Here is a 12,455-nt window from a genome sequence, read left to right as displayed (position 1 = left end):
TTCCAGTGCTTAAGCAGCATGTCTACGGCACTCAGCAAAATGGCTTCTCCAACAACAGTGCATGTATGTATGTGTGAAAAGAAAAATGCATGAGGCTGCTGCCTGGGACTCTGGGGGCCGTGGGGGAGCCTTTCAGTCCTCCTTTCGGATTCTTTCTATTAGCAGATTTTGGAGTGACGGGTGATCTTTAAACAAATATGATTGCTAAGCCCACGGGGAAGAATCTTCGGTACCGATTACTGGTTTTATAGCCACTGCAAGTTCACCGGGGATAAACTCGGAGCAAAACGCTTCCGTTTTGAACTAAGGAGCAGACAGACACACATGAATAACTTCTCCCAAATTAGCCCTAAACTTAAAACTCAGACACTTGTTTTGAATAATGCTTTGGAAATCATGAACGTTTTCTTTCTTTAAAATGATTGTGAGTGATTGAGAATAAATGTGAATAGGCTAGATGCTATCTGAATTCAGAGCGGGAGCATGCTTTCCATGTACAAGCCTTCTCTCCAAAATCTTGATTCAGCTGCGATGATTTAACCCTTAATCTCGCTTTGGTATGAGTCTAATAGAAAGAACTGGTAAATCTCTCTGTCTCTCTGCCTCTCTTGGCAGTTCCTGGTGGGCGGGAGAAACAAAAGCCCAGATCCAGAAAATCCTGGCAGGAGAAACTTGGGCATTCAACACAGTAAATGCAGAATTAGTTCATAGCTGAGGTGTTCTCGCCCCACGTTCTACAGAAACTTGAATGAGGAGCTCAGAAGGAGGCTCTCGGTAGCATTTCTTGAAACTGTTACCGAAGACAGCCTTAGGTGGTGTCCTAGCAGGTGCAAAGAGGAAACCCTGCAATGCCAGTTCTTCACTCGCCCAGATGTCCCTGATATCCGGAATGAATTCTTCACGGAAAAAAAAAAATCAAGCATCAGGATTTAGCGAGTGAAAAACTTCATGCTAGAGCATTTCGGACAGCTGGGCATTTATTTATATGGTGCTCCATATAAAGAAGGTCAAGTTGGGGTATTCTTTAGGAGCTAGCTCCTCCCCCCTTGTGCGACAATGGCATTGGCCAATAGTAAGACTGTTTAATGCTACTGAAATGATGGGATAGAGGTGGCTGCCTCCAAGCTTTTCCCTCTAGTACTGTGTGTAATTCTTTTGTATATTTTCAGGGATGCAACCAATAAGTTGTATTTAATGAAGAGATTATCATGAATTGAATAATTTAGACAATCCATAAAATAGCCATACTATAAATGCCTACATGAAATCTAATTTATTCTCTCTCTTTCTTTAAACCCGATGCTTGTGGGATTCCCATATCCACGTGGCCTGTTACATGGTTTCTTCTCATCCTTCCCATTCAAATGCATGAGCAGCTGACAGAAAAGGTAACTATTGTCTATATTCTTCTGGGTTTAAATTCCATGTTCATTCATTAATTCATGCCTATACATCAAGAAAAATATAGATTCAGCTGTGGGGTATTGTCTTAAGGGGGAAGGAAGTGACTGTGTGCATGTTGTTGTTAGGTGCCAGTGAGCTGGTTCCATGAAACATTGACTGGTCCTGTGCCATTCTCATAACTTAAAGGAGCCCTAGTGGCATAATGATTACAAGTTGGGCTGCTCACCACAAGGTCAGCAGTTCTAAATCAGCAGCCACTCCTTGGAAGAAAAATGAGGCTTTCTACTCCCATAAAGAGTTAAGAGTTTCAGAAACCCACAGTAGCAGTCTACCCTGTCCTAGAGGGTCATTATGAGTCAGAATTGACTCAGTGGCAGGGACTGTCAGTGTATGTGTGTGTAAATAAAAAAGAGGGTCTCTCCATCTCCCAACCCAGTTGGAAGTTATAGTATAGGTCTGTATTTTGGGTCTCGTTGCCCAGATAGATTACTATAACCCATAGTGGGTCTGATGAAGATCTTGCTCCTATGAGAAATCTAAGAGGAGATCCTTTGTAGTTATAGAAACCTCAAGTGACTGGCTTGCTGGTCCTTCTGCCAACTAAGAACCACTTGTCCAAACCGTAGGTTTTCCGTGGAGGTTGGCCCCTTGGGAATCAGCCGAGCAGCTTTGAAAATGTATCAAATGGTCGCTCTCCCCCGAGTTGACCGAATCAGAATCTCTGGCAGCAATGCTTTCCTGCTTTTGCATCACATTTTACAGTTTTCAAAACTCCTTCTCCGGATGATGTATTTGGCCTTCAAATCAATCTTCAGAGAAGGATGGAAGCAAGTGCTATTTATACTCCAGTCCATGCTCAGAAATGTCAAACAACTTGCTCGAGCAATTAAGGCTTCTCATGTAAGGGATGGAATTTGAACTTGACCAATTCTCTCCAATCCTTAGCTTAGTGATGTTGGTATGACCAAAAAACTAAAACCATCTTACTGACATCAAGTCGATTCTGATTCATGGTAACTTAAAGGAGAGATTAGAACTGCCCTTGTAGATTTCTGAGATTGAACAGACAAATTAACAGACTGTGTCAACCTCAAAAGCCAAATTGAACTCACTGCCACCAATTCAATTCTGACTCAATGCAACACTATAGGACAGAGTAAAACTAAAACTGCCCCTTTGGGTTTCCAAAGTTATAAAACTTCACTGGCGCAGAAAACCTCATCTTTCCCCCAAAGGACAGCTGATAGGTTTGAACTGCTGACCTTTTGGGTAGCAGCCCAATGTGGAACCCACTAAATAACCAGTGCTTCCATGATGGTGACAGTAGGTTGTTAGAAAGTCATTGAGTGCAGTGTTCCTCCACCTTCCTCAGGCCGCCACCCTTTCATACAGTTCCTCATGTTCTGCTGGCCCCCAACCATAAAATGATTTTCGTTGCTACTTCATAACTGTAATGTTGCTACTGTTATGAATCGGGCAACCCCTGTGAAAGGGTCATTCGACTCCCAAAGGGGTCTCCACCCACAGGTTGAGAACTGTTGCTCTAGTGTAACCATAGGGATGTTTCATTGGTTACAATTCATTGGTTAAGGTTAAAGATGATCATTCACCTCCAGCTTATGGGCAGAAGAATCTCAAATATTCTGTCTTCTGTTTTTGGAAATAAACATCTTCTAATCACACCTGTTTCTGTTACAGGCTTAGAAGTACCTGTTTCTGCTACCTATTCTGCATGGCTTTTCTTCATAGATTGAGATTCCAGGTCATCGTTAAAATGGTTTTTGTCTCCCCTCCCCCCATTTTGGCATGTGCTTAGGAGGAAGAAATCGTGGACTGGTGGAGTAAATTTTATGCTTCCACAGGGGAACATGAAAAATGTGGACAATATCTTCAAAAAGGCTATTCCAAACTCAAGGTACTGGGGGCTCTGTTGCTGTGGGCGGGGGATCACCACTCATTAATCCTGGCTACGGCAGAGCCAAGGAGAAGATGAAAGGTCCCAGAGCGGTGACTGATGTGGAGGGAGCCACAAGATCCCCGGCTCCTGAAGAGCCCTCTTGTAGTGGGTTGTGGTTGTGCCATGAGTCCAGGAGCCTGAGACCCCCTCCCAAATTTTGACTACTTGTCTGCCACTTGGGGCTTGGGACATCTGGCAGAGGGCTGGTCACAGGTTGGCCCACAAAAAATATCTCCCAAACTGCCCAGTTGGACTCGAGGAGACCAACAAGTCATGGGACTCTGTGGGACAGCACGCTCCATTCCTCAAAGGTCCTCCTGCTGCCTTGTACATTGGGATCGGTTTCACTCGCTGAAAAGTGGACGCTGTTACGTGGATGCCGCATTCCAACCTTGGACCATATGTGTCAGGAGACTATGAGACACAGACCTAAGCAGGCTGGCGGTTAGCTTCCTGTTGGTGCGATTAGTGTTCTAATGGTCCAGGAGGTGCCGACTCATGAGAACAATCTATAGAGAAAATGCTTTAAAATGAAAAACACCTAGCCCTTAAATTCATTTTCCCCGCCACAATGGGAGGGCAGGATGACACCCTTTCATCTTATTGTCGTATTATCTCAATACATCTTCAGGAACGTCAGCATGCACAGCCGCCACTAACAGAAAAATGATCACACTGGGATCGTGGGTCACTGCAACTTGTCTTCCTCTCTCCCACCCTTCCTCTCATTGTCTTCCCCCTCCTCTCCCTTTCTTCTTCCTCCAGTTCTTTTTCAAGGTATGCTTTACAAACAGTGAAGTGATAGCGTCAATGAGTTTCGCGTATTGTACACAGCATCCCTCAAAACAAGATGCAGATCCCTCACCACAGAGACCCCTGGTGCTCCTTTCGAGGCAATCCCGCACCATGCTTCTTTCCTCTCCAGTGCAACCACGTAGCTGAGTTCTCCCCTTGTTGAGTGACGTTGCCTCTTTTCGTACTTCATAGAAATGGAACCATGCAGTATGCATCTTGTGGTGCCTGGAATCCTTAGCAGAGCACAGGAATCCTGGGAGTCAGTGTGTTACTGTGTGCACCAGTCCAAACGACATCAAAACCTTTTAATGTTGAGTGCTTGTCCCTTGTGTGCTGGCCCACAATGTGATGCTCTCTTACTCATCTTCTTGATGAAGAGTCTATGGACCTTTTTGTACCAAGCAGGCATGTCCTCATTTCCCTTGGGGAAATAGCTAGGCATGGAATCTCTAGATGACAGAATAGAGAAATATTTAATGATGAAGACATGTAACTTTCCCCCCAAAGTGGGTTGTATGTCTCATTTTACAGGTGGGCAGCATGAGAGTCTCCGCTGCGCCACCCACATCCTTGGGAACGTTGGTTGTTGTCAGCCTCTACATTTTTGACGGTAGACTGTGTGCCTTTGTGTGGACGAGAGAGTCATGTTCTGGTGCTTGTTTTCAGATCTACGCCTGTGAACTAGAGAAGGTCATGGAATTTGAGGGCCTGACGGACTTCTCCGATACGTTCAAGCTGTACCGCGGCAAATCAGACGAGAGCGATGATCCTTCTGTGGTTGGAGAGTTTAAGGTGAGTAAAAGATGCTGGTTTTCCCATTGATGGTTCATATTTATTTTCTGGATGTACCTAGGATCACAAGCATCCATGTCTTTTAGGTAGAGGACCAAGCGGTTTTAGCTCTTGGCTCAGAAATATGTAAAACTGATGAGTCTGTAACCCTGAAACGATTGAGTTGACCCCAACTCATAGGGACTGGATAGGGCAGCGTAGAGCTCTTCCTTGGGGTTCTGAGACTGTACATACTTACAGGCGCAGGCAGCCTCTTCGTCTTTCTCCCAAGGACCTTGTGGGTCGCAGCCCATCACTTAACCCAGTGCACCACCAAGGCTCCTTGGATGGGCTGTCCACTCCAACTGCACTCCTGCCATTGCATCTATTTGACTCCCAGAGACCATGTGCGATGGAGTAGAAGAGCTCCCGTAGGTTCCACGGCTGTCCGTCTTTAAGAGAGTAGAAAGCTTCATCTTTCTCCTGCAGAGAGGCTGGTGAGTTCGAACTGCTGAACTTGAGGTTAGCAGCCCAACTTGTAACCCACGATGCCACCAGGGCTCCTGGATGAGTCCTTGGAGAGTGGTACTTAATCTTCTCCACCGAGACTCTCTGCCAGCAATCTCCAGAGTGACAAGAATGCCTTCTTTTAGGTGGTCAGCGGTCCCAGTAAGAACCCTTGCCTGGGACACCGGCAGAGCCCCCTTCACTCCGCTTTCCCTTCAGTGATCAGGAATGAGACAGCAGCCTTGAGCAACGCCAAGCCCTTCATGATGATGCGTGCTCACCGGCAGTTTCCAAACAAGGAGCCGTGGTGGCCAGTAGTTAAGGATTTGGCTGTAACCAAGGCCGCTGGTTCCAACTTCACCAGCAGTCCTCTGGGAGGAGAGATCTGACCTGTCCACCTGTTTCTGGAAATATTCCAAGCCCGAAACCCCGAGGGGAAACGTCTACCCTATCCGATAGGGTCACTGTACATCTGACTCAGCCCGATAGCACACAACAGCAAAAATGTCCAAACATGGAAGCCTTCAATAGGAGACTTCAAAGCGGCGGAAATAAGGATATAGAATTGCCCAGCTGAGCATGGATCACCGATTGTCTAGCCGCTTTTCCTTAGTTTACCAATGAAACAAACAGCCTAGAGAGGACAAGTCATTTGCCAAAGCCACAGAGAGAATCAGCCTTTTGCACCTCAGCTTTTGAATGCCTCTTGAGCCCGTCAGACTCCGCGGGTCCCAGACGGAGACCCCCTGCACTGGCACCGGCGCGCCTTCCCACATCCTTTGTTTCTATTCTCCCTGGGCGCCTTACCCACTCAGCCATAGACTCGCTTCTGTATGCGTTCATTTCTTCACTAAGCAGTTTTTCCCTCAATGCCCCTGGGCCAGGACCTGCATTAAATCTAAAGATGTGATTAGAAAAAAAAATAGACCCTGTTTCTGCCCTCCCTCTGAGAGCTTGTGGTCATGAATTAGTCACTTGTTAGTTGCCAACTCATGGTGACGTCATGTGGAGCAGAAGCAAGCCTTGCCCAGTCCTGCCCCGGCCTCAGACTATTGTTAAGCTTGGACTCATCTCCCAGCCTTGTGTCCGACAGTATTCTGTTAGGATCCATAACATTGTTCGTGGGGTGCAAGAAGGAGGTCGTTAGCGTTGCTTCCTGCCTGTCTTAGTCTGGCGATGCCACACTGAAAGCTGCCCACCAGGGACAGTTAGTATGGGAAATGCAAGGGCTGTCATTTCCAGTGTCCCAGCAACATGCAAGCTACCCCCAGAACACCCGACAGATGAAGTGTGGAAGCCGTCTCTAGTAATAGAAGCCCCCATAGTACCATGCTCACGAATTCAAGGCCGGCAGTTCGACACCAGCAGCCTCTCCTTCGGGCTTTCTACTCCCATAAAGAGGGACAGTCTTGGAAACTCACGGAGCTAGTTAGACTCCGTTCTATAAGGTTGCAATGAGTCAGCAGCGACTCGGTGGCAGTAGCCAGCCAGAATCACAGCAATATAAGATAGCAAACTAGTACATGCGATGACAGAAAAGTACAAGGTGTGGTGAGAGTTGTGATCTCCTCTAGGGGACCAGACGGGGTTTCTCTGGGGAGCCGATGTCCTTCGACATTGGACAGATGCTCAGAGGGGCAAACATGGAGAAAGGGCCAGGGCAACCCACACACTCAAAGCCATTCTCCCGATTTCCTTCTCCCTTGCTCAGGCCAGCCAGCCCTGCATCCTAGAGAGTCCACCTCCGTGATCCCGTCCCTCCTCGCTTGGCCCACTCTCCCCTCACGGGCTTTCCGCAAGGTCATTGCAACGGCTTCCCAATGAATTGTCCCTGTCCTCCTCCTCTCCTCACTGCAGTCCATCCTTCACGCAGCACGCAAACCGGCCATGTTTCCTGACTGGATCAGGACACCACTGGAGTTCCCACAGGGTCAAGCCTCAACTCCTTCCAAAAGCAGAGCCGGCCTTTCACAGGCTCCCTGCCTCCCTGGCTGCCCTGCCCTCACACACCCTGCCCTGCTGCCAAGTCCCAAACACGCCCTGTGCTCTCACAAGTCAGAGCCTTGGGACAGGTTCTTCTTTGGCCCTGGGTGCCCCTCCTTCCCCCTTTAGAACCCTTTCCATTCTGTAAGGGCCAGCTCAAATGTCTCCGCCTTTGTGAAGTGTCCCCCGGTGGCTTCAGGCAGATTGACTCACTCTCTCTCTAGGCTCCCACAGGTCTGGGCACATGCTGAGATGACAATAGCTACGTGTCCTGAGATTTCACCTGCAGCAGACCTTGCTAACCAGCAGAGAGTTAGTTATGAGTGGCCTCAGAAGCCTCCTCATCACCACCCCCTGCTGTCAAGTCAATCCCAACTCATGGTGACCCACGAGGACAGAGAAGCGCTGCTCCCGGGGGTTTCTGAGCCTGCACGTATCTGCTGCTTTGTCTTTCTCCCCCTCCGAGAAGCTGATGGGTTTTCACTGCCGACTCTGGGGTTCGCAGCCCAGCTCCACATCTTCTGGGGTCCTGTGCCTCTCACCAAATAACCAAAGATGGCCAGACAGTCATATGAGTTAACAGCCCTGTGCTACACTGGGTGCCTTAGTTCACGTCGGTGTCCCCAAGAGCTGGCACACACCCGATCGGAATCAAACCCAGCCCCACGGAGCGGATGCCGATGTGCTGCTGTTGCTAGGTGCCGTGGAGCCCCTTCTGACTCACAGCGGCCCTGCACAAGGGAACGGAGCCCTGCCTGGTCCTGCGCCAGCCTCACACTGCTTTTTAGATTTGAGTCCCTTGTTGCAGCTACGGTGGCCGTCCACCATTCCAGGGACTTTCTCTTTTTCACTGGTCTCTTCTGATAGCACGTCCCAAGTACAGAAGACATCCTTGCCTCTAAGGAACATGTTTGCTGGACTTTTCATCAAGACAGGCTTGACTGTCCTCTCAGCAGGCGGATTCATATCCACCCTTTATAGGGTTTCCAAGCCAGTAAATCTTTAGGGGCATCAGATGGCCTCATCTTTCCCCTTAAGAGTGGCTGGTGAGTTTGAACTGCAGACCTTACGATTAGCAGTCCAGTGTTACCTGACAGCACCACGCCACAGCTTAACTCATGCTGGTTGACTGAATGAATATAACTGGACCGAAGTCCCACGTGTAAGGAGTCCTGATGGCACCATTGTTAAGCACTCCCCAGCTAACTTAAAAGGTTGGCAGTTCCAGCCCACCCAGCCACTCCGCAGGAGAAAGACTTAGCGATCCACTCACTGCCATCGAGACGATTCCAACACAAGACCTTGTAGTACAGGGTAGAACTGCCCTTGTGGTTTCACAAGATTGTGTCTCTTTCTGAGCAAGAGTTGAAAGCCTCGTTTTTCTCCAGAGGAGCAGCCGGTGGTTTCAAACTGCTGACCCTGAAGTTGGCAGCCCAGCTCAAAACCATTGACCACCAGGGCTCCTTTCCCACAGAGGTTACAGCGTCCCACAGGGTTGCTATCACCCATCCACAGTAACAGGGAAGCTGTCCCGGAGCTGAAGCAGGTTTGGAGGTCACATGCATGGCCCCTCACCCAGGCCGGAAATGTTCATTATGCCCCGACTCCTCGATGCCCGTCCCTGAGTGATGAACACAGCTCACAGTCTAGTGAAGGAGACGTGACTAGGCAGGATGGCACAGAGCACATTACTACAACAGACGGGAGTTCAGGGCTAGGTCAGAGCCAGGGAGACACACCCACACCAGGCAGTCAAGGGGTTTTGGGGGTGGGGGGTGGGGAGTGATTCCTTTCCATTGAGGGCAGAGAGATGAACAGGAGTGGGCCTGGGGCTTTAAGGAGGGGTGCCGCAAGCAGCACAATCACCTTTGGTACTTTGATGGCTTTTGAAAATTCCTTTGTTCCTCCTTTCAAAAGATATGCAGGAGAGAAAGAGAGATGCAGGAGCACACCAGCTCTACCACATGACCGGTCCGGGCCACCTCCACCGCTGACTTCCCTGCTTCCACCCCACCCTTTCTCTCCCGTGTGCCCTTCATCATTTCCTTCCGGGCACTTGACTTGCCCTGCTGGGATGACACCACGTCGGACATCGATTGTCCCCTTCACGAAGGCAGCCCGCCCTCACCCCATCCCACGACCCCGCTGGCTGTCCCTGAGTGTCCCGGGAGCCTGCAAGTTCACCATGTGTCTCTGTCTTAGGGCTCCTTCCGTGTCTACCCGCTGCCAGATGACCCCAGCGTGCCTGCTCCGCCCCGGCAGTTTCGGGAATTACCTGACAGCGTCCCGCAGGAATGCACAGTTAGGATTTACATTGTTCGAGGCTTAGAGCTCCAACCCCAGGACAACAATGGCCTGGTAAGAGTTTGGGTGTGGGGCCTTGTCCCGTAGCAAGATAATTACAGTCATCAGCGACCAGCATTGTCATCTTCTTTCTTTCTGGGCGTCTGTTATCTCACTTAGGGGGTAGGGGCGGGGTGGCTGGGGAGCACAGGCGGGACGATATTTGAGCACAAGTCTGTCTTCAGGATGATTGTCCCTGTGGGGATTTCACCAAGAGCTAGAGGGGCCTCGCCTTCATCCTTCTCACGTTGCCAAAGTGACCCCAGAGGAAATTTGTCCAAGTCACCCAGCCAGTCACGGTGAAGCCAGGCCACCTCCCTACCACCGCCCTTCACCCCACCTCTGAAGGCCCTCAGTGTGCCCCACACACAGCAGCCTCCTGGGAGTGGGTGTGGAGACACACAGCTTGCACCCCAAGATGGCATAACACCCCATCTCTTTTCCCCTTCCACAGTGTGATCCCTACATAAAAATAACAGTGGGCAGAAAAGTCATTGAAGATCGGGACCACTACGTCCCCAACACTCTCAACCCAGTTTTCGGAAGGTAATGACGATTTCTTAAAAGGTTATTATTATTAAAATATCATTTTATTTGGGCTCTTATAACAATTCACCCATCAAATGTATCAATCCTATTTGAACCTATGTTGCCCTCATTATTTTCTAAATAATTACTTTCTTTTGGGCCCTTGGTATCAGCTTCTCTTTTTGCCTCCCCACCACCCCTTGGAAAGGTTTGGTTTTTTTAACCTCTCACTCACTTTATCTGCTGAATGTGTATTATGGATGTGCTATGGGCCAGGCTCTGTTCTATGTCCCAAATCTGCTGGGCCACGGAGGAGAGATCTTCTCGTCAGGGCAGTAGCGTGTAAATGCACAAAGATTCCCGGGAGGCGAAAGAGCCACGAAGAAAAGAAATCCAAGTCACAGTAGACACTTTACGGAGGGGAGATTTGTCCAGAGCCAGCCACCGAGGTGGGCAGAGGCAGGGTAGGACACGTCTAACCAGTGCCATTGAATTGAGGTGGCTTCGTGGGCTGCACATTGTCCTGCTGACCACAAAGTTAGCATTCAAAACCACCAGCTGCTCCACAGGAGAAAGACAAGGCTGTCTACTCCTATAAAGAGTTAGTCATGGAAACCCACAGCGGCAGCTCTACTCTGTCCTACAGGGGCCGCTGTGAGTCAGAATTGACTCTGTGGCAGAGGAATTTTGACTTTCCATAAACTCCATGAGTCAGAGTTGAACTGTGCTCGGTAGTTTTCAGTGGCTGTTGGTTTTGGAGGTAGATGGTCAAGATTGTCTTCCAAGAGGCCTTTGGCTGGACTTGAAACTCCAACCTTTTGATCAGCAGCTGCATGTGTTAATGGCACCAGCCCAGGCCTCCAGTATAGGCCTAGGAGTCAGTGAGAGGAGCTGGAGGGGATCTAGACAAGCAGGAAAGGTTAAATGACTCAACGGTAGTGAAATGCTGCCTCTTCACATCCTGACCCCAGCCAGCGCTCTTGTTTTCTCAAAAAACTTTTCTGGGACACTGTGACCCAGCGGATGTATTGACCTTGTCAGAATTGAGAGGGGGACCGAAGATGATGGGGTCAAAATGTCCTTTTTCATCTGTCATCTGCCATCTCTTTCTTTCTAAGTTTAGATATTGATTCAAGCCTTCACCACGTGTCCCTGAGATTGGAGGAATAGCATGGTTGTTCATCATTAGAACGTTCGACTTGCTTCTGGTCCGTTGTTTATATTTTATCGCAGCCTTTCCCAAGAGTAGCAAATGCATCTGTGTAACCAGCAGTTTATCAGCTGAAAACGGCTTCCTCGCTTCACAATAACTGACCTGTGCTGAGTAGCCACCATGGACTCGGGAGCCCTGGCGGCATGGTGCCATCTGTTGGGCTTCTCACCCCAAGGCCAGCCGTTCAAAACCATGGTAGACAAAAGAGGCTGTCTACTCCACAAAGAGTTACAGTCTCAGAAACCCACCGAGGCAGGTCTGCCCTGCTCTACAGGATGGCCATGAGTCAGAATCAGTGACATGGAAGTGAGTTTACCGTGTGCCTGGCACTGTGCTAAGCCCTAAAGTATCTGCATTTCTTAGGTGGTCTTAAGGTCCTCAGTTTATTACTGAGGAAACTGAGGCATCGGGAGGGTAAGGTATCAAGAGGGGAGAGTCAGTCAGGACTCAGACTCGGGTCATTTATCTCCAGTGACTTTGAGGTTCAAGGCCTTGTCAGTGTTTCTCTTCTCTAGCAGTCAGATCCATGACCCACAGCGCAGGGAGCGGCTGCCCCCTTTACAGGTGAGGGCGATGGGGCTGCAAGCTCTGCCCCCCCCCCCCAGCTCAGATGTGGCAGAGGGGAGATTTGGGTGGAAAGTCCCAGCTCTAAGCCCATACTTTTCCAGCACCATCGGGAGTGCTGCAGACTCGTGGCCAGGCCATCATCCGTAGAAAAAAGGCTCCCTGCACAACCCACTTGAGGAGTCTCTTCTTTCTGGGATTCCCCCCTTAGTGGGGGGGTACACTGTGTGCTCGTCTGCTGTGGTGACTATATTTTTGCATCTCACCTAACATCTTGCCTGTTCTCCTCCGGTCTCATCCAGCTAGTCTGTTTTCGTTTTACTTGTTTTGATCTCATGCCTTCTGTCTCTCACGTGCGCACACAGCGGTAAAGCCTGGGCAGACGGATCC

At 49.4% G+C, this 12,455-nt stretch overlaps 1 protein-coding gene across 2 annotated transcripts in view; it reads left to right on the top strand.

Moving 5' to 3' along the window:
• Positions 1-12,455, top strand: part of MYOF (myoferlin) — a 167,572-nt gene that overhangs the window by 134,953 nt on the left and 20,164 nt on the right. Inside the window, exons 39-44 of one of the 2 annotated variants that reach the window (XM_075534852.1) lie at positions 7-63; positions 1,377-1,388; positions 3,221-3,319; positions 4,823-4,948; positions 9,620-9,775; positions 10,215-10,306. In XM_075534852.1, coding sequence (XP_075390967.1) covers positions 7-63; positions 1,377-1,388; positions 3,221-3,319; positions 4,823-4,948; positions 9,620-9,775; positions 10,215-10,306 — 542 coding nt within the window. The remainder of the gene's footprint in view (positions 1-6; positions 64-1,376; positions 1,389-3,220; positions 3,320-4,822; positions 4,949-9,619; positions 9,776-10,214; positions 10,307-12,455) is intronic. The other variant, XM_075534853.1, reaches the window with a different exon arrangement.

Source organism: Tenrec ecaudatus, chromosome 16 (assembly GCF_050624435.1).
Source record: "Tenrec ecaudatus isolate mTenEca1 chromosome 16, mTenEca1.hap1, whole genome shotgun sequence".
NCBI classification, from domain to species: domain Eukaryota; kingdom Metazoa; phylum Chordata; class Mammalia; order Afrosoricida; family Tenrecidae; genus Tenrec; species Tenrec ecaudatus.
The sequence above is the reverse complement of the archived record's forward strand: the minus strand, read 5'-3'. Positions and strand labels throughout refer to the sequence as shown.